At 28.5% G+C, this 26,273-nt stretch overlaps 2 protein-coding genes across 4 annotated transcripts; one reads left to right on the top strand and one right to left on the bottom strand.

The window, feature by feature from the left end:
* Window positions 1-1,687: 1,687 nt before the first annotated feature.
* On the bottom strand, window positions 1,688-14,547 carry LOC109815838 (uncharacterized). Of its 3 annotated transcripts, none has more exons than XM_083070356.1 (7): window positions 14,385-14,547; window positions 13,762-14,130; window positions 13,564-13,640; window positions 13,389-13,425; window positions 13,154-13,286; window positions 12,509-13,048; window positions 1,688-1,981 (listed from the first exon to the last, which is right to left on the bottom strand). In XM_083070356.1, exons 2-6 carry the CDS (start codon window positions 14,018-14,020, stop codon window positions 12,538-12,540), a joined length of 1,017 nt encoding a protein of 338 aa, XP_082926482.1. In that variant the 5' UTR covers window positions 14,021-14,130; window positions 14,385-14,547; the 3' UTR covers window positions 1,688-1,981; window positions 12,509-12,537. The 3 variants fall into 3 exon arrangements, with proteins under 3 accessions (XP_082926482.1, XP_029130708.1, XP_029130707.1); XM_029274875.2 differs by lacking the exon at window positions 1,688-1,981 and adding an exon at window positions 7,191-7,330; XM_029274874.2 differs by lacking the exon at window positions 1,688-1,981 and having other exon boundaries at window positions 12,366-13,048.
* LOC109815839 (transcription factor RF2b-like) lies at window positions 5,381-8,607 on the top strand. Its single transcript, XM_029274876.2, has 4 exons — window positions 5,381-5,463; window positions 6,940-7,030; window positions 7,216-7,342; window positions 8,520-8,607. The coding sequence occupies exons 1-4, from the start codon at window positions 5,384-5,386 to the stop codon at window positions 8,570-8,572; spliced, it is 351 nt and encodes a 116-aa protein (XP_029130709.1). The 5' UTR covers window positions 5,381-5,383; the 3' UTR covers window positions 8,573-8,607.
* Window positions 14,548-26,273: the final 11,726 nt, after the last annotated feature.

Below are 26,273 nucleotides of genomic sequence, written 5' to 3'. Positions count from 1 at the left end.
CCTTCTATAGTGCCAAGTAACCCTCAAAATGGTGAAATAGTGTTCTTGAGCGACCCAAAATTCGAGCGTCACGGTGAGATCTTGTTGCTGGTTCTTGTCCTTCTTTTCGGTGTCTTTCTTTCGGTTATTGCTATGTTGATGTACATGAAGAGAGTTCGTAGTCACCTCGAACCGAACCAAGGGTCCAAATTGGAGGCTTAGTACGTACTTCACTCTCCAACACTACTCGGCTAGAAGTTGCAACTTATATGGGTTGGTGCTTCACGTTTTGTGTGTATATCAAGTGTAGGAGTGACAAAATTTAGCATATATGTGGGATATATTGCTTCTATATCGGATTTTATCAATAGGAAGTGGAAGTGGAAAATATACTTTGCACAGCGAGGACTAGATTGATTTCACACCCAAAAAAAAGTTATTTAATATAATTTTATTAGATTTTTATTTTATTTTTTAGTTATGTTACCGATTCATCCACTTTGTCGATCGATGATAAATTTTTGTGAAGAAATTTAGTTGGTCACTTTTAATAAAATTGTATCTTTCAATTTTTTTATTTATCTACTAGTTGGAATTCAAAATCTCTTATTTAAAGAAACTGATCAGTTCAATTTCACTTGAATCAAAAACTTGTTAATATTAAATATTTTATTTTATTGTTTAATTAATTCACTTTCAAATTTAAATTTTAAATTAAAAAAATATGAAGAATTTCAAATCCTTACTTTTTTAGGTAGAATTTGAAATTTTACTGTTTTAAAAAATTTTACAAATGTTTGCATGTCAAATTCTTTGTAAATTTTTTTGTTTAAACAAAATATTTCATTACAAGACATTTGAAATTCTTAATAAAAAAATGAATTATTTCATTTAAAATTTTCATCTAAACTCACTATTATAGATCATATTTTGTTAAAGTTGAGGGTCAATCAAGGGCGAGACCAACAAAGTCCTTGCTAACTTAAGACCCCTTTAAAATGTATATCTCTAAAAGATATATAAATAAATTATTTTTTTAAGGTCTATATATCTATAAAATAGTTTTATTTTTTATTATAAATATTATTATTAATTCTATAAAATTTCACTTTAAAATTAAAAATTTACTTTAGATCTAATAATGTGTTGGCTTCGAGTCATCTTCTAGAGTAGTTGTTCTTAAATTAATTGTTCATGCCCGTGCTAACTTATAGAAACTTTTGTTGATGTTTAATGCTTGTTTGAGTCTAAATTGGTATATAAGGATCTTATGTTATTGCTGACATCCACCTTTTCACTTGTCTATTATGGGTTGTTTTTAGATATTTGGGCCTTTATGAGCGTGTCCATCGTTGCATAGACTCTACATTAATATACATGCTATGACAAAATTAATTAAAAGTTTAATTTTATGTTTTAAATAATATTAGATTAAAAGATGATTTTGGATTTTTCATTATAAATTTTAATGATAACAAGTTTAAACGTTTTTCAATAGAAAAGTTTTTCAGATCATACTATAAGTTAAATTGTGGAAAACATTAAGTCTCTCAAACAAATTATTTCATCGATAAAGCAAAACTATTTAATATATATCATTTATGATATTTGATAACCAAATTATATTTGTCTATATTATTTTTTAATAAATTGAAAAGAATAAAAAATTTCTTCGGTACTTGCACTAGTTACAAAAAGGAACACAGACATGTTTTACATAAAAATAAATAAATAAATAAAAGGACAAGCAAATCCCTTGAAGCATGCAAAGTCTCAAAAAAGATCATTTCTGATTGACAAATGCAACAAATCCTTTCGTTTGGTACCTTAAAGGTAATAAATACTTTCTTAGATTATATAAGAAGTAACAATTTAGTGAAACACATTTAATGCCCACATGTACCAATGGACAATTCTTTTCACAAGGAACGAAGATGAAGATATACGAAGAAAACCTGTGAGATATACTCAAGAATTTGTAATGATCATCTTCATGATGCACCTATTAAAAAAACTAGAAAATTTAGACGGTAGAAAAGAAGAGACAACATCAATTGTAAAAATTATTATTCATTCTTTCTGTAAAATGCCTTGTATTTAAACTGGTTGTATTAGGTCTTGATAGTAAGACGAAATAAAAAAGTGATTTCTCAACTTTAATTTTGTGTTATTGCTTCGAGGCTTGAGAAGCTTAACTATGAAAGAATACTTGGTTATTGAAGTTTGAAGAGGCTTTATGTTCAAAGAATACTTAGGTAGTTGTTTAAAAAGGCAATTCAAAGAACACTTAGGTTAAGCTAGAAGTGACTTGTGAAAGAATACTTTATATCTTTGTAAAAGATAGTGAAACTTGATTAGGTTGATCAAGAATTGGACGTAATCTTGATGATTGAGACAAATCAATATAAAATTACTATGTGTTCTTTTCTTAAACTCTTCGTTTACACTTATGAGGTTTATGGATACTACTTCACTTTTTCAAGAAGTGTTGAGTTTTTTATTGACATTATTCAACCTCCTTCTAGTATATTTTTTTTTTCTCCACAAATAATGAAAATCCTTTGACTCCCCCACTTAGATATTTAATCTTTTTATATGTTGACTTGTATTCTACTATATCCTCCCTTTCAACTTTCTAACAAACTATTTTTCAAGTTTGCTAACTTTTTAACCCTATGTCATTCTTAAAATATGAAGATGAACTTTTGTTTATCTCTTTCTTAAATATTTAAATATTCTTTGAATAATTATACAAATCCCTTAAATATTTTAAAACTAGTTTTACCTTTAAGTTTGTTTCATCTGCATCTTCCATCAAACATATGTTAGCATTTTCATTGTATGAATCGCTACTATTGTTGTTTAGATCTTCTTAAGAAGCCATCAAAATCTTTTTCATCTTTTTCTCATTTGTACACTTTTCTAAGATAGTTGTAGCTTTGGATTTCCACAACTCTGAAAACCTGTCAAGGATTTTAAGATTATTTTGAGCTCTTATGATCTCAATCCCTAGAGCTTTCACACCATTTAGATTAGTTTGGAATCTTTCAAACATTTTGTTTATGGTCTCAACATCTTTCATGGAAAATAACTCATAGTGTCTTTAAAGAGTGATAGCTCTTTTGAGCTTAGCGTCTTAGTTCCTTCACGAGTTATTTTGACATTGTCCCACATTTCCTTTGCAATTTTACAACTATAAAACTTGTTGTACTCAATTATGGATAGTGAATAGGCTATGGTGTATCTAACTTAAGTGTTAAGTTGTAATACATTATAGTCTTCTTAAGTGAAATTATTTTCAGGTTTGAGAACTAGGATGTCTCCATATATGATTATTTTCCATATGTTGTATTTGGTGTACTTAATGTACATTTTTTTTTAATCTTAATTGAAAGTAGAAGACCTTCAAAGAAGCTCCTTTTGAAAGATATTGCCCTTCATTATTTGTCATATGAGGATTTTTTTCCTTTAGCATTATTAGATGGTTAACCTTGTATAAGACTAAGCTCTAATACCAAGTGGTGGAATTAAAACACACACAAGAAAGGGGTTGAATTGTATCTATTAAAATTTTCAACAACTTTTTGCAAGCACTGCATATAAAGAGATAGACTAAGGGAGTAAGACAAAATAAGGAGACAAAAGGTTTTATACTAATAATTTGTCTCAATCATTAAGACTGTGTTCAGTTTTGATCAAGTTCCACTATAAAGCTACAATGATTTTTTTCATGTTATTTTTAGCTCAACCTAAATAGCCTTTGACTTGTGTCTTTAAGCAATTACTTAAGTATTGTTTCATTCAAAGCCTCTTTAGGCTTTAATGAACCCAAGTATTTTAAAAAAAAAAAACAAAGACTCTTTAAGTTTCCCATCTAAACTACTTGCTTAAAACTTGTAGGATAATACAAACAACTATCATTTTCTTTAAGACATTACATAACCATTTAGTACAAGAGAGAAATTTTTTTAAGAGATTGTTACAAGAGACAAAACTTGCAAAGATTACAAATTTTGTAATTAGATTCTCTATTTATCAAGCCTAATATTTATAGGTAGCCTAAATACATATGTAACTAAATTATTACTTCTTATCTAATCTAAGAGGTTACATATCACATTTTTCTATTAAAAGAAATGGAAGATTTTGTGTGTCAATAAAAAAATAACTTTTATGTTAACCACATCTTTTAAGGAGCAAGTTCTGTCTTTTCTATTTGAAAAACAATTTATATCCTTAAAAGGTATCACTCATTCTTAAGAAACTAGAATTTTTGTATTCTATTAAGAAAGACAATATTAAGAAAGATAATAAAAGTAAATAAAAAATATCTAGGAACATTAAATAATACATTTAAGGCTATTGTGTTGAGATAGACCATAGGTATAATTTGTTCCTTTCTTTGTAAAAACAATATATTTATATTTGTTTGAGATGAAAATATGAAATGTCATCTATAAGCGCTTGACCTTTCTTAAAAAGCGTATATATGTTATTATTAAAACAATACCATTCAGATGTCATAATTCGTCCTTTGTTTAACATGATGCTAACTTGACTTGCTTTTGCTCTTGATTTGGTTTTGGGCAATTTTGGGCCTACCTGTATTGGGCTTGCATCAATAGTTGAGATTTGTTACTTTTCTGTCTCTACTATCAAATAAATTGCCTTGTACATATTCATATCGTAAAATACTATTTTGTTAAAAAATAAATTTTACCATATTTACTTAGATTTTCTATAAATTGATGAAACTCGGCATGGTAAATAAGATGAGAATGAATGTGGATCCTCTGCAGCCGTGAAGTCCCTCCAGCAAAATATTCATTTTTATAACCAATTATAAAAATATTCTTTTTATATTTTCAATTTTTACAACCATCAGATATAAATCAAAGGGTCAATATCTCTATAGCAAAGACAAATTGGTTGGAGATAATCCAAGAACAGTTCAGCACCGGACCAACCACTGTATAAAAGGGCATCCAAGCTTTATGAATTTACAACCAAATCTCGTATAGATTTCTCTTTAACCTCACCATAGGTTTGCAACTCTTCCTCTAAATGTTTTGAGAATAACATTTCAAAACTTTTACTATTTTATTTCTCTTTTAATTTTCTTGTTTCTAAGTATTCTAATTGTTTGTTTTGTGCTAATTAAATTGCATTCTCTTTATACGACTAATACAAGAGCATTTCCTCCAAGACTATGGCCAACCAAGCCTTCACAAACTTACTGGCCAATGACAAGCAATTCACTGCTCTTCAATTGCCACCTAAGGCCCCTACTAGCAATAAAAATAAGCCCAATGTCACTGAAGACCATGAAATTTTATTTCAAGCAAGAAATGTGTTGAAAACACATGAGAATCCTTCTCTTTCATTTCTTGGGGATGAACAGGTTATGGGGCCTCCAAATTCACCAAACATTGTGGAGGATTTGGCCCATGCCACTGGCTCCGATTTGGATGCAAAAACGAGACGGTAAACATTTAATTAATAAGAGCCAGTCTTATTTATTTGTTTTTTATTTTTTAGGGTAAATGTCAGTTTTATTAAATTTATACCTTTTATTAAAAAATTTAAATAACAAGGCTCAATTAGAATTGATGTGGGTAATATGTTATTTGGTTGTTATTTAACTATTCGCAAATGTCTAATTTTATAAATTTTATATTTAAAATGTTTAGTTTTCAACATGAAAAATATATTGGAGATCTCACATTAATTAATAATAAAGTAAAAAAACAATGCATATGCGTAGGAAGAATTTTTACTTTATAAATCATTGATATAAGATTGTGTTACATCCAATCTCACATTTTTATAATGGTATCAAAGTGTATCACAATGATTATTGTTAGGACTATCGAGTTATTTACTATTGGATCATTATCAAATTACATGTAAATGTATAGTTTTAGAAACTTCACACTCCAGATGTTGAATCATTGACATGAAATGAGTGTATTAGAAATCCACATTAATTAGAGGTATGGTCGAAATAAAGTATATAAATGAGAAATAATTCTAACTTAATAAATAAGTTTTTACCAAGTTCATGTAAGTGGTTTGCTCCTAACTTATTAATAGATGTCTATTCTTATAAATTTCACACTTAAAATGTTCGATCATTAATATAAGTAATCTATGTTAAAAATTTCACATCGATTAATGATATATGATCAAAATAAAATATGTGACTAGAAATCAATTAATTTTCATCTTATTAATTAATGTTTATCAAGTTTACTCTTGTGTTTGCTCATAACCATTAATAGAGTTTTCCTTAGTGTTTAATTTCCTGATATTTTCAACAAATAGTATCAAGGTTTTTTCTCATTTTATATTAATTATCAAGATTTAATATCACATTACCACTTAAAAAAGTTATATGATTTTTTTATTAAGCTTTCATAATTCGTGTGTTTTATTTTATTCATTCATGATCAAATATAAAAAAGGAATATGTATTTATTTCACTTACTAAAAAAAAGTTTAATACATCACTTGGTCTTTGAACTTTTTAGAATTTTTTAATTAGGTTATGAAATTAAAAAAAATGTAATTAAGCCCTTCATCTTTTTATATTTTTCAATTTAATTTCTAAGTTTAGAAGTTTTTTTACATTTCATAAAGTTTCACAAAATATTCTTGATATATATGGATAATGACATATAATAATAATCTAATATGGTTGTCCAGATATCCAAATATTAAAAATATTTTATAAAATTTCACAAATTACAAAAATAAATTTTTAGTTACAGGGATTGAGTTACAAAAATATGAAAAGATGAAAGACCTAATTATAATTTTTTAAATTTAAAAATATATTAATTAAAAATTTCCCAAAAGTTCAAATATATTAAAAATAAAAAAAATATATATATATCAGCTTATTTTGTTTTTTTTATATATGTTTGGTAGTTTGAATAATAACATGCATGGTTTATACAGAATGCAGGCCAACAGGGTGTATGCTGCGAGATATCGGCTCCGGAAACTAGCCAGGCTTCAACTTCTGAAGAGCCATGTTGAGTCCCTTGAAGTGAGTATCTTCCTTAAACGTTGGTTCATAATACCTTCACTTCCCATTTTTAAATTATTCCTTCTTCAAGCATGTAAAATATTTCACCACTTTCTTTTGTAAATATTCATATTAGAGGACTTTAGAATGCATGCATATACATATGCATGTGTCTTACGTAGGTGTCCGTTATTTTGGGACTATAGGCTCAAGTTTCAATGATTAGATCTCAACTGGTTTACTGGGAATCTACCTTCGACAAACTAGCTGAAGAGAATGCAATGATGAAAGCACAATGCGACGCTATTGGGAAGCTGATTGCTGAAAAAGAAGGTAAATATATACAAGACTAAAAAATTTGATTATGAGAATATCAGATTGACTTTTTTTTATTTTATTTTAAGATAAGTCTTGCAACCACTAGATTAAAAAATTTAGTTGTATAATGTATATATTAATAGTATTGATAATATTTCTTTTGTCACATGATGACTTTAGCATTTTAAAATATCTTAAAATAAATGATGTTCTTATTTTTAATGTAATATTTTTTTTAATTTATCTTTTCATAAATAATTTGACCATTAAAATTTAAAGTAATACATTTATTGAAAAAGTAAACTATTTTAGTAAAAATATATACAAAAAATTATATATTTACTGTTATTTTTAATTTATTTATATAAACTTTAAACTGCGTGAGTGAATGAAATATTATCCTGTTCTTATATATAAGACTCAAAAACCTAATTCATCATGATTATGAAAAATAGTTAATGTAATTAATAACAATAAATATATTTCTAAAACTACTCTTATACTACTACTTTCTCTCCTGATTAATACACACATCTCTCTTAATTAGAGTCTAGTATGTTATACACTATTTCTTTTTTATAATTAATATTAATTACTCTTCTAACTAATTAGAATACATGTCTTTTAAAAAATCTATAATTAATGTAATCCAACAAATTAAGAGAACATGTTTTAATTGAAAGTATTTTAGAATAAAAATAATTAATAAATTAAACACTAAGAATTATGTCTTATATAAAGGAACAAACAATTATTCCAAGTGAGTCTTATAAATAGGAATGAAGATAATATAATTTAATATTATTTCTTTTGAATTATAATTTTTTATGTTTAAGATTTTTGCATATGGTACTCCTTAAACAATATTTAATGTTAGTATGTTAAGTGTAAAACACCTTCATTTAACATCTAGGGAAATGTGGAGTAAGAGTAGTTGTATAGAATATGAATAGTGATTGTCAAATAGGAATATATCTGAAAAAGAAAGGTAACTAATGTTGTTTGAAATATGTAAAATATATAAAAAAAAAAATTGAAATAAAAGAGAGGTTAAAACATAAAAATATTATGATTCAGAAGGAAGCAGTACAGGATAAACATGTGCATGCATGATGATTTAATAAATATTTATTTATATCAATTTTATTTTTCATTTGCAACTAATTAATATTGCAAATGCTTGTGGTATCAGGTCTGAATTGGGCTCTGATGCAAGAGTTACAGAGTTTGAGAGAGTGCTATTGATTTGGGTAAGGAAGCTTGGACGAAGAAATTACATTAAATAAGATCAAACAGTGCTTATGAAACAAGTCATCCTTAGGATTAGGATACAATGTATAACAACATTGTACCTAGCTAGCCAGTTATATGGCAATATATTTAAATAAAATCTTCCTTCGGAAGATCTTTTTTTATTGCATGCCTATGTCCAACAAGTAATCCAACTCCAACCTTTTGTGATACTTATCATTATCGGTGAGATTAGTTAATTAAGTAATTAATTGATTGATTAATTAATTAAATATAGGAACGAAAGGGACAAACACACAAAAATAACAATCTCACTAATGACAAAAGGGACAGTACCTTGGAATATGTTTTCCCATCTTACTGAATTTTCCACTTTTATATTACGAGAAACTTACCATCGATCTGTAAATTTAAAATTTAATATGCTACCTACCATCTTATTTTAATTTTTTTTAATTATTTTCTTTTCTTAAAAATATTTTTAGAGGAATTTGTTCAAACATATCCTAATTACGGATGCTTATTCAACACCGATTGATCCGAGACTGAAGCCGGTAGACGTTTATCATAATCCCCTCGTCAAACTTTTGCTAATTCTAAGAATTTGATATTTTTAAGTTGTCATTTTAAAAAATACTGTATATTTTACGCATGAATCACTTTCTTTGATCGATAATTTATTTTACGATTATATTCATAAACATATCTGATCATGGAAAACAATTATAATATTAATGAAAATTAGATTAAATATGATAAAAATAAACCTTAGATTTATTTACATGTAAAATATACAGTATTCTTCTTCTTCTTCTTTTTTTTTTTTTTTAATAAACATTCAAATAGCTAGAGTCTTTTTTTTTTTGTATTTGAATATTATTTGAGAAGGAAAATAGGTAGAAGCCAAAACGGAAATATTTAGAACATATATAACTATAATAAAAGATATTGGAACATTTTTGTGTTTCTACGCTAATATATACAAAATTTTAAGTTTTAATTTATTTTTATTTAATTAAAACTATAATAACGATAATAAAATTTAAGTAAAAAAATTTATGTGTACCATTCTAATCTCTAACATTAAATTGACTCTAGATGTTCATTCTGAATTCTAAATGATAATTAAGTTTTTCTTTTACATGAATTAATAATTAAGTTAAAACCATCCATTATTGAGTAAAAAAAAATCCATTATTAATTGCAGTAACAATTTCATGGTTCATAATAAATTACGAAATCAATATTAAAATGAAATCATTTTTAGTAACACAAATATCCTTTACCAAAAATAGTTTTTCTTGAATAATTAAAACAACTATTATTCCTTTAATAACAATTTTTTAGTAGTAAGAATTATAATAGTAGTAGAGTTCATACTTAAAATTCTATATATATTATACTAGTCTTCCATCATTGAGTCACAAAGTCAACTATAGAGATTTTAATTTTCTTTAATATGCTATTTTATAAATATAATATCGCTAGTTTTGCTTTAAAGTATGATATATATTCACTTGAAATTGAAATAGTTTAAAACACTAAAAAACATTAATAACATTATCATATCATTAAAACTTCAGGACTTTCAATTAATATATATTATTCATGAAAATATTAATTGAATGTACTAAAATTTTAATAATAAGATAAGTTAATTAATTTAATTAGTGTTTTAAAATATTTCTATTTCAAATTGATATCACACTTTAATGGGAAAATAGTGATATTAAATTTGCAAAAGAAATCATGGTGCACTAAAAGAAACTATTACTATTGAAAATAGTTAATAATATAATATTAATGGTATCATATATGATTATTTTATATTTTTTATAATCATTGTATTTATATGAAATATTTATTAATTTTATGAATAATTATTTTTTATTGAAAAATTTGGTTGACCATTTATAACAAAATCCCTTCTAATCATATATTTTTTTATTCACAAAATTTGAAAGATATTATATGTAATTTTAATATATATATATATATATATATATATATATATATATATATATATAGAGAGAGAGAGAGAGAGAGAGAGAGAGAGAAAGAGAGAGAGAGAGAGAGATGAGGGATTCGTTTATTCTGAGCGTAAGTCTACTTAAACTTATTTCGGTCAATAGTTTATGTTTTACATCAAATTTCAATGATCTAACTGTTAAATTTAAAATTCTTAATATATAAATTAAGTTTGTAAATTTTAAAAAAATTTAAAAATTATTTGATACTTCATTTCATTAATTTAAATTGACCGATAATTATAAAATTATTTTATACATTGATTTAAATTAACGAAATGAAGTATCAAATGATTTTCAAATTTTTTTAAATTTGCAAATTTAATCTATTCATTTAGAAATTTAAATTTAATGATTGGATCGTTGAAACTTGGTTTAAAGCATGAGTTATTGATAGACTTACTCTTAAAGTAAATGAATCTCTCCTATATATATATATATATATATATATATATATATATATATATATATATATATATATATATATATATATAGAGAGAGAGAGAGAGAGAGAGAGAGAGGAGGAATTCTTTTACTCTAGGACCTAGACATACTCCGTTCAATAACTCATATTCTACATCAAATTTCAATAATCCAACCGTTCAATTTAAAATTCTTAATGTATAGATCAAATCTACAAATTTTTAAAAAATTTGAAAATCATTTAATACTTCATTTCATTAATTCAAATTGACGGATAATCATAAAATTATTTTATACATTGATTCGAATTAGTGAAACGAATTATCAAATAATTTTTAAATTTTCTAAAAATTTTCATATTTGATCTATGCATTAAGAACTTTAAATTGAACGGTTGGATCGTTAAAATTTGATGTAGAACATGAGTTATTGAACAGAGTAAGTCTAAGTAGACTTACTCCTAGAATAAAAGGATCCCCCCTCATATATATATATATATATATATATATATATATATATATATATATATATATATATATATATATATATATATATATATATATATATATATATATATATATATATATATATACCTTTTAAAGTAAAATATAAATTGGTAATTAAGTTAGTAAAATCCTTTAATAGTTGATGTAACTATTTGATGCATGCAATATCATTATAAATTAAGAAACCAACATTGAAATCAATTCGATAAATAATTATATTAAAAATACATTATTAATTTAGTTCAAATAAAATTTTAGTTTAATTATCCTTTTTTTCTTTATAATATTATAAATGTTATGTTTTATTCCTCATAAATGTTTATTTTAATCTCTCTCTATATATTATTTTTATTTTCACTTCATTTATAATGTCTATTACTTTATAAGAGAAAAAATGTAAAAGTTTATGAAATATAGAAGTTAGAAAACAACACAAACACAAATAATATATATGTAGAAACTAAAATAAAATATTTTTAATCATATATAGATTAAAAGATAAAATTCATAAAATTATAACAAAGAGAGTAATTAAACATAAATTTTTAAATGTTATAAAATACTAAAAGATAGTTAAAAAAACATTAAGACCTAATAGGAGTTGAAATAATATGAATAAAATATTAGGCTATAATGTTGTTACCGTTATTAAAAAATTTACCGATAAAAAAAATATAATTAAAAGCATGAATGGATCTATTCCTAAATCATTGATCTAGCTTGGGGTGCAGAACCAGACTTCTGTTTTTCTTTCTCTTTCTTTGGTTTTTATCTCTAATTTGTGTAACTAATTTTTCTCTTTTGGCTGTTTTATGACAGCAAAGGCAATACTGGAATTAAAATCACGATTCATCTAGCTAGCTAGTTCATGCATTTGACAGTACATATACAGAAAGAGACAAGAAAACAAATATAACTATATATCACATAAATGTAAGAATATGGTTATAAAATGCGTAGTTTCTGACAAGTACCTCAAGATCTCACTGAGAATTTGTCTCATTCATGTAGTCAGATCTAGGGTACTGGCCCTTTTCCCGCGTTCCTCACTTCGATCTTGTGCTTCCTTCAACCTAATGCTATGATTAGAGGATGAGGACTGAGAGCATAATGAGAGTGATAGGTTGCTGTCAATTACTTCGTGGTCCTCCAAGGTTCCTTCAGAATCCATCTTTGAGTTTAGTTTTAGTGACAGATCCAAATCTGGTGCTGTATCTGGAACCTTTCTTTTCAATGTCTTCAATTGTGGTAGATTTTTAGGCATGAGATTTTGTGCTCTAAGTTGCATATTGTTTGATTGCATGTTATCAACGTGGCTAAATAATCTTGTGATTGTGCCTAGAGGTTGATCATGAGCACCAAATGAGAGAAACTCATCTTTTGGTTCACAGATTTTACTTGTTGATTGTTCACCAAAAATGGATGAACCTGCCCGAGAAATTCCATTGGTCCAATCCAAAGGTTTTTGTAGCACATTTTCGTAGACACCAAAAGAAGCATCCCCGAATCTATAGCTGTGAGAGAAGAAAAAAAAATGATGAAATTAATTGTTTTGAAATTAAAAATAAAAGAAAGATTGTATATCACAATAGTTGTTTTAGAGAGAATTTGAAGCAAACCTTGAATAATTATTCGGGTAGTTGTAGGATGAACTACTTTGACTCGGATTATACCCTTGAATCATGGAAAGCTGGCTAAGATTATAAACATTTTTGTCTCCAATTTCAACAAGACTATTGTGATCGGCAAATACTGTCATATATAATCAAGTTGGGATTAATTAGGGGTTTGTAATCCGAAACCCTAATCAGTAGTAATTGATATTGAAAAGTTTATGGAGAAAACTTCTTGTACCTTGATTTCGATCATCCACCTTTTTGCTCCTAAACATCTAGCAAAAAGAATGGGAAAAAGAAAGAAATAAACCAAGCTAGGCCACGCTAGGTAAACAATATTAAATAATTTATTTGTAAAAAAAAAAAAGAAAAAAAAAAAAGACAAGTCTAGGTAAGAATTATCTAATAATTACCTGTAAATGACTCTTGACATGGGCAATACTTAAACCTTTGATATTCATTAATTGAAGAACCAATTTTGGTGTTGCTCCTAAGTCCAAAAATATCAATATTAAAAAAACTGAATTTTTGTTTCTGGACCAATTGCTGAATTGATGACAACTATGAAAAATTGAGACCCAAAACAAAAGCAAAATAATTAAGGAACTCACTCTCTTGTCCTCCAAGTCGTTGAACAGCATGAACAAAGCGAAGATGAAGATCAGGTGTCCACCTAAGCCTTGGCAACTTGGATCTAACATAAGGCCTTATCTTTTTCTCACTCTCTTCCACTGTGCTGTTACTTGAGCTTCCTCCATTGTTGTTTTGCTTACTTTGATCTTCATTGGCCTCGCTTTCACACTCTTCTTCATCAATGTTAGAAGGGCTTGTACATGTCTTGGAACATTGGGAGACACGGCTTTCTCCCATCCTCAAATATACCTTGATTTTTCAACTTTATGCAACTCTTTTCGACGTACATAAACTACATATATCTTTCACTAGTCAAAATCCTGTTCGAGCTTTTATGCTGTTCTTTCCTTAAAGATTTGTAATATGATTAAGACAAAAGAAAATAATCAGTATTGTGTGAATACAAGTAAACTAGTGAAATCAAAACCACTAATTGAAGAAAGGAATAATTCGGGACTGAGGATTTTGAGAAAAATTTTCATATACTTCTTTTCCTATTGCTCACCCTCCCCCATACTTAGACTAAAAAAAGAAGTTAAATATTGAACCTAGAAACATGAACGCTGTCATATCTATATTAAAACGATGAACAGTACTATACCTATTTATGTGATGCGATAAGGCTAATAAAAACCCTAAATCGATCTTCAAATGGAATTTAGAGCTCCTTGTTTGGCTAGCTTTCTCTCTCTCTCTCTCTCTCTCTCTCTTAAGTCAATGCCTGTGTGAGACGAGTAAACGAGGATATGGTTTCATATATCGTGAGAATGTTGATGCATATTCATTTTTAAATATGCATGGACACCAATGCAAGGAATATGTTTAATTGTTCAATGTGAATGAAATCTTTTTTTGTTCCCACTTGAACAGGGAACAATTTTCTTTTTGTGAGAATTAATAAAATATAATTATAATAAAAATGAACTGATGACATTTTAGTATTTTATACCAGTGGACCATGTCTGATGTACACTAAAATATTTTGTTTTCAGGAAATTAGAAACATGGGTTTGATTCTTGGGTTTATGAATTATGTTCTCTGTCAAACACATTTTATGTTATTAATTAGGTTATTTTCATATGAATTATATTATAAAGAGAGCAAGACTAATTAGACATTGTTGGCAGAACTCATTTTAAATTTTACTTAATAATTAAGATCGTGCTAATAAAATTTTCTGGCTAATATTTTTTTCTTGAACTAAGTTTTGTTTTATCTATTTAAATAAATTTGTTTTTGAATTACACATCATGATCACTATCATTTGGTTGCTTACAGGTTTATACTTTTATATGCATTGAAATACATATGTCCAAAGAAATTGTTCTACCTTTCTTTTTGACAATGTGAAAGTTAGACTGCTCTTGATCAGTTCTTCTGAAGCGAGTCAAATTAAACTAATCATAAATAATGATTTAATTCTTCGAGCATTAAAGTAAACCGACAAGTGCACTCGAATAGTACCATATAATACGTGTGTACCAAATAGTCCCATAAATATATGTACCAAATAGGTGGAATCAATATACAACACCATAAAAAAATTACCCAATACGTACAAGTATCAATTAGAAATCATCAAGTATTTAGATAGTATGATTGTTTTCATTAATTAGTGATATTAGGTTTAAGTATATTAATATAAAGTTATGCTAATTACTTTAGTAGAGAATTTTTCTGTTTATAATAATGATATTTGGTTTAATCAAATTATCTCCTGTAGAAGATATATTTATTCTATACAAAAAAAATATTAATTAATGAAAACATACTGCAAAATACGTAGAATTATAACTAAATTAATGTTAATTACCAGCTGGCAAGTGGCTACTGCTGTGAGAAATCAATGAATAGACATGCACGTGTTTGTGTGTGCGTGTGATACATGGGTTCACTGATGCATCTGTATCACTGTGACGCTGTGCTGGCTATGCTATGCTATGCACACCCAAACTCATCACCAAAACAAAAAAGATCCAATGGTTCTCATCACGTGGCTGTCTAAGAAAATACACAGATAATATGATTTGTTTTCCCCATATAGTCGGGAATCACGGGGTTTGTTCCTCTTCAGTACATATTTGTTTTATTAATTTAATAATATAAATTTATTCTGTGCAAGTAATTTTACAATTAACATTATTTTCTCAAACTCTTCACTTCACGTTTCTGTTTAGTTTTGCTTCTCTCACTGAGTTGTTGGCAGGAAACAGGTCTCAAGGTATATGATTGTTTAATGTTTGGCATCACTACGATTGATACATCGGAACTTACGGCTATGTATAGTTTTGTTCTTTTTATGTTTGTTTATGGATATATATTTAATGTTTTCATATTTAATTTATATGGAAGACCATTCTATACTATATATAGTTTTTGTAAATCAATCCATAAGCATATCGGTGTCCCCCTTAATATCAATTATTATACTATTATTTCTATTAGTGTGCTCTGATGCTCTCTAAATTGTTAACCTCTTAACCTGCATTATAAATTCTAACCACAAGGTTTGTAATTATGTCAAAAAAAAATATTAATGTACCAACAAATTATTGATGCTAGTAATATTAATTAGATTAGGTCTTTTTAAGTCCGGTCTGCATAGGTCTGCATAAACCAATGTTTCTAACACACAGCTGGCTTTTGAGTTGGTAAAGAGAACACTTTTCATTCCTCACACGTGCATGTAGCCTTACATGCATGCATGGATCGTGATTTAGATCAACAAAAAGGTGTGGCCATGAGAAAGGAAATTTCCTAAACTTTCGACTAATCACGTGGTTCTTGACAATGGTAGGTTCTGCAACTCAAGCATTAATTTGTAACATTCAACGACTCAACTTTATCATCCTTCCAGGAAATCGAGTTATCGATTTGTTTTTTTTTTTTTTTTTTTGGTAGCGAGTTATATCGGATAACAATCATCGTCAACTACTGGTACAGAGATATTCTCAAGTACTTATATTTTGGTGAAGGATCTTCTTCTAATTCATGTAGAGAATTTCGACTTAGAAAATCTATTCATACAGGATTTTCTGCCCGTGCTAAACGCAGCTTTGTGGCACTAATGCTACATGTAACATTTTAAATTTTCAGTTGTAATTTTTTTTATTATCTATAAATAAGGTTTTTTTTTTAGTTAGTTGAACTGATATGAATTAGATCTAATTATATTATAAGATGATAATATTTTAATTTATACGATAAAGGAAATACTTCTTTTAATAATTACTTTTAATCTTTACATTTGATAGATTAATATACCTTTTATATTATTAAAAAAAATTATTATTTTAGTAACTACCATTCTTTTTTAATAAGTATTCATTCTATTATTTTTATTACTTAATTATCTTTATTACTTAATAATCTCAATTTTTATTTTGTTTTAATTTTTAAAATAAAATATAAAAGTACAAAGTGTCTTGATTTTATTAGTAATAATAAAATTACTATTTATTTTATTTTTGTGTTTCTAATATATATATATATATATATATATATATATATATATATATATAAAGGGTTCAAACGACACTAGTGTAACTTTAACTAAGTGTTACACTGCTCAATAACTTTATATTAATTGTGAATTTTGTAAATATAATTGTTAGATTGAAAGTTCATATGTCTTAGATCATATATATCAAATTTTATATTAATCTAAGATAATTTGATACTTCATTCTCATAAAATAAAATAGACGTACTAAGATAATTTGATACTTCATTCTCATAAAATAAAATTGACGTAATATATACATTTTAAAATATACTAAAATATGAACTTTCAATCTAACGATTAGATTTACAAAATTCACAATTAATATAAAGTTATTAAGCAGTGTAACACTTAGTAAAAGAATGAACGTAAATTATTTTCATTCTCGCTCAAATGGACAGAGGAAAGGGGAAAAAATAATAAAATAACAATATGATAAAAGAGAAGGTGAAAGTACATTAAGAAGATAAGGTAAGAGCATAAGTATCAAATTAAGTAACTAAATGAAGGAATCTTGGGGGAGAGAGATAGTTCCATGAAGTGAAAACTTTCGGACGTTTTCAATGTACCACACGTAGGAATTTAGTTCATACAAATTATTGTTTACTTTTCAGATAACAAATAATTAAATAAATATAGTTAGTTAATTTAAATAAGGATGTTGCACTCCTGCGCAAAGCACAACTTTTGTATGTATAGTAGACGGATGCACTAAATGTAGGACTTCCATATGTTTATGCGGTAGCACTTAGCAACAGTGCACAACAACATATGTTTAATGTATTTAAATAATTAGATTTATAAAAATAAATTAGATTGTGATACGTGTATAATATATATTTTGATTTAAATATACACGTGTCACAATTGATCTATTATTACAAATTCAATAATTTAAATGTATTAAGTTACCATAATTTTTCCTCTATAAAGTTAGAGGATCTATTTTCGAAGAGGTGCCTCCTCTGATAGGAGTAGGTATGTCATTCTAATTCGGTCTCGTAGATATTTGTTCAAATTCGTTTTGATTTGAACGAAGAAAACTTGTGTTGATTGGGTTCGAGTTTGGATTTTTCTTTATTGACAAAATCAGCGACGAGGATGTTAATACTTGTCTCGTCCCTGCTCCCATCCCACTTAATAATATAATTAAAAAAAACTACCCTTACATATTATCTAAACTATTTGAGAGGCATTTTGGTCAAAAAAAGAATGTAAAAATTTGTATTATTTTTTTTTAAAATTTTTTCATATTTATTAAAAACAAAAATAAAAAAGGTCCAAGAGTGGAGGTAGGGGCGGGGCGGGGAAACTCGAATCCCGTCGGAGACGAAGATGAGTACTCAGATTTTGTCCCCAATAGATATCGGAGGCGGGGGCAAGAGTGGTTTAAATCTGCGAGGGCGGGAGTGGGGAACATAAAACCTACCCCACCTTGTCCCGCCCCATTGCCATGCCTAGATGGGAGAAGGATGGTAATTGTTTAAGTCACCAAAGAATGTCCAGAAATTAACTTAGCTATATTTAGTCACCATAGGTAAAATAATTATAGATATCTCCAAATAATCCAAAGGTGCATGCATTTGATACACATTAAAATTAAAATATAGGATAAAAAGAATAATACAAGAAAAATGTTCAAATTATTGAACACCTTTTTATTTTGTATATTATTTGATGAAGAATGGACAATACAATAAAATAATATTAAATTTATTATAATATCATTTTTAATATTCATTATTCTAATAAATTTTTATCTTAATGGGAATCACTAGTGGAAAAAAGAGTTTTAAAATCGGTTATTTTTAACTTTTAAAGTCGGTTCTTTAACCGATCTTGAAAGAGCCGATTTTAAAAGTTAGACTTTTAAAATCGGTTAAACAACTGATTTAAAAGTTAACTTTTAAAATCGGTTGTTTTATAACCAATCTTAAAAGTCCCGCTGTGGAAAAAAATTAAACTGGAACGGACCGCTCCAAAACTGGAACAGGCCGTTCTAGTCTGATCAAAATGCCTAAAAGGTCACTTTTAGAACGGCCCGTGCTCCCAGGGAGAACGGCCCGTACTCCTTGGAGCACGGCTCGTACTCCTTGGAGAACGACCCGAACTCCTAGCAGAACGGTCCGTTCTCCTTGGAGTACGGCCCGTTCTCCTAGCAGAATGGCCCGTTCTCCATGGAATACGGCCCGTTCTCCTTGTAGAACGGGTCGTTCCAGGTTCGAACCCAAATTGGACCTACAACAAAAACAGAGACGAGAAAATCATGAAAAAACGAAAAGAGACACAAGAAGAACATGAGAAGACGAAAATGAAAACGAAAACGACAACAAAATTTACCTTATGGAGACTTTAGAAAATGAGAGCTTCAGGGAAAGATTGAAGAGAATGAGAATGGAGGGGAATATAAAAGATTTCTGACGATACTTTTAAAATCAGTTATTTAAGGACCGATTTTGTATACTACATACAAAATCGGTTTTGAAATAACTGATTTTAAAAGTAGTACTTTTAAAATCGGTTATAAACCGATCTTAAAAGTGACACTTTTAAGATCGGTTACAAAATAACCAATTTTAAAAGTACTTTTAAGATCGGTTAAATTTCAACCGATCTTAAAAGTGTTCATGTTATTTACAAAATTGCCACCGCGTCACTTTTAAGATCGGTTACCTTGTAACCGATCTTAAAACTCCGATTTTAAATCCAATTTTTGCACTAGTGAACGATGTGAAAAGAGTTAGTTATGATAATGACAATAATATCGATAGTGAAAAGAAAAACTTTTAAAATTAGTTATTTTGAACTTTTAAAAATGGTAATTTTTTTATTTAAAGACACATGATTTAAGTATGGACTTTTAAAATCAGGTGATAATCGATTTTAAAAGTGATCTTTAAAATTTAGTACAATTTTGAAATCAATTCTTCTTCCTTTTTCCCTAAGTCAGGTTTTTCTTTTGTCAACAATAAGAAACCAATCTAAATATGAATTGTGCCACCACCACAACCCCAATATATAAAACAACGTAGTCAAACACATTTTGTACCCATATGTTTTTAATCAAAGAATATATAAAACAAATACAAGATACATATTGTTCAATGACGAAGAGGGGTGATACAATGGCGAACAACACAATATTGGTAAAGGCAGTGGCACTACCAATAGCATCAATTGGTAGCGATAGAATCAGGCACGACAATGAAACCAAGCGCGACAATAGAGACAAGACCAAGAGAGTGAGAGAGATCAAAGTAAGAGAGGCGAGAAAGAAACTGGAAGATAATGAAAGCACTTTGCATTAAACCAACATTATTGGTGAACTAGGCACAATGGTATGAAGAAAGGGCAATGAAGATGAGAGGGAAAACGAGAGCTGGAAGAGAATTAGGCAAAAGATAGAGTGCAAAGATTTAAAATGAGAATATATGAGACTTTTTTAAATTAGTTGTTATACAACGATTTAGAAGTCATTCTAAATTGGTTATTAAGATAACTAATTTTGAAAGTCCTTTAAGGTAGTCTCACATTCACTTTTTAAATCGGGTTTCCAACACCTGATTTGAAAAGTATCTTCTAAATTTGTTATTCATCAACCAATTTAGAAAGTCTTTACTTTATTTTCAATTTTGGTTACATGGGATATAAAATGGATTACCTTGTAAATGGTTTTATATCCCAATGTTAAATCCATTTAATCCACTAGTATAACAATTGTGACAACAATGATGATAATAGGGACGAGGTGGTGGTGGTGGTGGGTTACAATAGCATTGGTCAACAACAATGAGGATAGGCAACAATGGTGGTGGTGTTGGACAATGATGGTAAAGATCAGGATGATGTTGGTACAACATCATGGTAGTGAATGTTTTGTATTTAGGACAAAAAGTGGTCTTATGTTTCATTGAATAACAAAAAATTGGACTTTTCTTTTGTTTTTCATCTTTTTTATCCTATCTTTCATGACTTTTTTTGTAAATCAAACGCTCAATAATTATATTTGTCTTGTCCAATATCTTGATTTTTAGTGAATCAAATAGACCATAAAATAAGATTAAGGAGACATCTGATCACAAGATAACGGAATCAACTAGTAAACAATTTATATGACAAAAGAAAAAAAATGTAGAATTATAGTACCTTATCCCTAAGTATATTATTTTATCAACAAAACCCTTGTAAAAGGCGGATAAGATGACTTTAAACAATCCATTTAACCCTAAAACTTTGCATAATCACGTTGGATTGACTTAAGCATTGGAACATTATTATGGGTACCCACTCACATTGGAGCAACATTTTTTACTATAAAAGAACCAAAAGAGAAGCAACAAGATGATCAATGAGATAGTCAAGAAGTTAGAGAGGACAAGCATCCAATCCTTGGTAAAAACTATTAGTATATCTTATATGATTCTCTTTATTTTGTAGTTATTTCCTCTATTCATGTTTGATTCCCTTGCTTTGCATGTGTATATTTTTGTAGGAATATGTGTGGCATTTTAGTTGTGATTAATTTTGTGTTAGTAAATAGGATTATGTTATGTGATTGATGTGTACGAGACAATTTTTATGTGCACTACGATGAACCTTGTATAAAAAAAAATAGTCTACAAGACACAAAATTTAACAAAGATATTTTATCAAATAAAGAGAATTCCCTATGTATTCAAGGAAATGATATGCTTTGAAGAATTTCCCCTCTTAGAAATTGTATAGTAAATCTCCATGAATTCCTAGAGTGTGGGAAAGCCTAAAGTTCACACCCATGGTCGATTAATGTTGCACACCTAGTTGAAAGAATCCCTTATGATTCTGAAGGTGAGATAGTTTATGAAAAGAAAGGAAAGGCCAAAGGGTCATTGATGTCAAAGGAAGGATTTCCACTTAGACCAAGTGATAAGGTTAACATTATTTAATAAAGGAAGAATGTAGTTACCCTTTTGATATTGGAAAGTGGTAGGTACTCTTTAGAAATCGGAAAGTACAAGTAAAAAGGTTATGGTGTAGTGTAAGAGTGACATTTCTTAACATTTTCTAACTCAATTAATTAACCATATGACAAAGTTAGGTGAAAAAGATAAGAATAAAAATTTAAATTTGATCATAATCAAATATGTTAAGTCGAACAAAGCAATTCCCAATAAGATTTTGAATGAGACAAATATAATACATGTTGTTATTTCTAACAAGTGTGTTAGTATTTCAGAAAAACATAAGTACAGGCAAGTTGAAGAATATAGAATGTGCATATGCTAAGATAAAGGAAGAAAAGTTTCAAGCTAGGCAAAAAGACAACAAATACAAGAAGAAGCATACTATCAGTCGAAGTTTCGTAGCATCAAATATAGCATAAAGATCAGAAGAAGCAAAGTCGTATGATAGATGAAAACCCACATGTGCATCAGAAAATGAATAATCAAACACCAAACGAAGAAGGTTGGTCAAAGATAAGAAGAAAGTCAACTATGCATCATACAAAGGACAACACAGACTGAAGAGTATTCCATACGGGAACAATGTCTGTCCATTCATAATGTTGACCAGACCAAAAGAAGTCAAAGCATCAATGTCAAATGCTAACACAAAGGCTGAGACTTGAGACGCATAGGACTAACAGGCACAGATGAAGAATGCCATGAAAGTAAATAAGAAATCATGTCTCAAAGGACAACTCAGGCATCGTTCACAATCAAATGAAAGCTCTCGACATAATCACGTGATTAAAAGAAGAAGAAAAAGAAAAGCACGCAAAAGTAAAAGCATGCATGTGTCAAAAAAAGTACATTACTTTTTCAGATAAGGACAACATTTCATAGCTACGTGACCAATAAAGGAAAAAAAGGTTCCTAGGTCTCTGCTAAATTCAGACACAGCTACTAACAAGGCAAGAAGAATTCAGGCAATGTTTATGAACAGGAAACAACATTTAATGCAAGATTCTAAGCATTAAATGAAAGATCAAACCAGTCATGAATGACTATATCCGCTTCAACGGACACTTGCAACAGACAAATTTCACAAGACTATATATAGGTCACAACATCAAACCTGAAGAACTTGGCTATTTTGGCTCGAAATGGTTCAATCGAGAAAAAGAGTGATATTCAGCCCATATAGCAACTGAGCCACAGATAGAGCGTATAGAGTCAAATGTATCATAGTATATCCGTCTATGTAAACTAAGGAGTTCCAAACATGTACATCTTAGGAACAAAACCTTAGTGAGTGTACCAACTTATGCATCCTCTCTATAAGAGTAAACCAAACACTCAGTCGTTGTAAAAACTAAGGACACAAACCTTAGTGAGTGTAGAAACCTATATATCCTCCCTATAAGAGTAACCTATACACTCAAAACAAACTTGTCTAGGATATTTGTAAAGCCTGAAGAGGCTAGAGAAAGAATACTTGTAAAGCCTAGAGAGGCATGTCAAAGAATACTCACTGCGAGCCAGAAGTGGCCGAGTAAAGAACACTAGCATTGATGAGTGAAGTCAATGGGGCAGAAGTTAGTCGAGAATATTCACTAAGAGCCAGAAATGGCTTATTAAAGAATACTAGCGCTAGTGAGTGAAGTTGGCGGGCCCGGAGTTGGTCGATAATACTCACTAAGAGCCAGAAGTGACTGATCAAAGAATACTAGTGTCAGCAAGTGGAGTTGACGAACCAGAAGTGGTTGAGAATACTTGGGCAACTAGAAGTAGTTTAAGAATACTAGCATCTGTGAGTGAAGCAGACGAATCAGAAGTGGTTGAGAATACTTGGGACCAGGAGTGGTCGTGACTTGGGTAGTCTATAATACTCACTACTAGCCTAAAGAGGCTGAATAAACAATACTTGCACTTAATTGTTTATCTAGTAGAACCCTTCATTTGAAAGAGACTGGACGTAGCTCAGTTTGAGTGAACTAGTATAAAATGTGCTCTATGTTTTAATGTTTCAAATGTACTTTATTTGGTTGATCTAATTCATTGAAAACTTCGTCCAATAATTATTGTCTATTAAAGCTATCTTTAGACGAAAACTATATTTGCTCAATTAATTTTTCTAAAAGAACAGTTTTTATTTATAAAGTATTTTTCTCTAAGCAGACAATGAAACTCCAAGACGCAAAATGATTTTGGTAAACCAATCTTGGGTTGTTTCCGTTCAAGCACTCACTAAGAATATTTCTACTAGACGAAAGAGCCTAATTACGAAAATATTATAAAACTCCCTTGTTCACATACACATACATCTTCAACCCACCTTCTATGTGTTTTTCATCTAACTTCAAAATAGAACTCTCTTGTGAATGATGTTGTTTGTTTATGTTATGTATGCTTATTTTCACATTTCGGATAGAAAATGAAGTGTATGCTTAATTACTAGGTGGATAGCTGCCCATGATTGATCCCATGTGGTTAGAGTACTTTTACAAGACTTTGGGTCCCTAAGGAGTTGTTGGTGAATATCACCTTATTTCATAGTGTTGCAATATACCCATGGTGAAGTGATTCATTGACATTCATTTCCTCTTAAGATACCTTACATATATATAATGGTATTTCAACACAATGCCACATGCATAATTGCATTAGAATTTAGTTGAAGTAAGACATGATGTTGTGTATGAACTTAAGATGTATTTATTGATGTGTTTCATGAACAATTTCTTGTTAAATATCATTTGTTTATATATTTATGCGCGACTTGATTGGCTTTTGTTTCACACTAAAAACTTGAGTGACATGTATTTCACTCTCTTTTGTTATTTGTTTTGTTTGTATGTGAGTTACTATCACCATTTACAAGGGAGCATCAATTAGATGATAATATATGATATCAGGCTTAAGCCTTAGCTTTATTATGATAGATTGTGTCATCAAGACAATAGGTTTTAGTTGTTAGGTTTTATTTGAGATATTCATGTCATTTTATCGTTCACATAATAACTTTTTCAATATCACACGTGTCATCCATGTAATAAGAATGTGTCACGTGACATTTAACATGTCACACAAGTACTTCTATTAAAGAAAATAACCCTAAATCTTAGACCTAAACTCTAAAAAAAAAAATTAATATGCACCGACAAGTTATCATGTTAAAAACATTTTTTGAATTTTGTTAAATTCAAGACTAAAGTGATCACCATATATTTCAATGACTAATTCACTCGTCTATTCTAAACAAAATGTTAATAATGTATTTTTCTATTTTAATTTTTCCTTTTTCTAATCATACCGCTTATAGTATATTATCATATGTCGTTTTCTTTCCTTTTTTACATCTATCTTCTTTCCATTTACATAAAATATATTTTTTATCAAGCTTTTTTTTTTAATGTACAGTCAAAAGTCAAATAAAACAACCCTACACACCATGGTAGCAATATTTTAGTAGCCAACCACAATTTGTGTGAAGGTCTGAGGTAAATGTTGGGTGCAACGCAACTTGAGCACGTTAGCCTCATGAGGTCAACGCTCAACAGTCCTATTGTGTCCTTTTTCTTGAACTTTAATAGTTTTCAATTCTAATACGTCAAGCTACATTAGAGTGAGTAAGCCTACATATTCGGATCTAACTTCATTATTATCAATTGAGAATGAGCATGTCTGTCGTTTTATATCAGGTTTATGCTAAATTATTGACAAATGGATTATCAAAAAAAATATATTTGCAAATGGAATATTGTTTGAAATCACCAAAGATTAAACAACATATAATATTATATATCACTTCAATCATGCATGCTTATTATATGCATTTATTATTCCTTGCATGTAACATTTTCCAAAGATGTGTAGCGATCATCATGTCATGCAAAAAAATATTATAAAAAACTTATAGGGATAACCGAATATTACTTTTTATATTTAAGTATCGTGTCAAATGTTTCATACCTATGTCCACGAAGAACTAATAAAAGAAACAAACTAACGTTACCAAAAATAAAACGAAACAAATTAAGGATATAAAGAGAAAAATAATAAACAT

This window comes from Cajanus cajan, chromosome 3 (assembly GCF_000230855.2).
Source record: "Cajanus cajan strain Asha chromosome 3, NIPB_CcT2T_4, whole genome shotgun sequence".
Classification (NCBI taxonomy): domain Eukaryota; kingdom Viridiplantae; phylum Streptophyta; class Magnoliopsida; order Fabales; family Fabaceae; genus Cajanus; species Cajanus cajan.
This window is presented reverse-complemented; position numbering and strand designations above follow the sequence as displayed.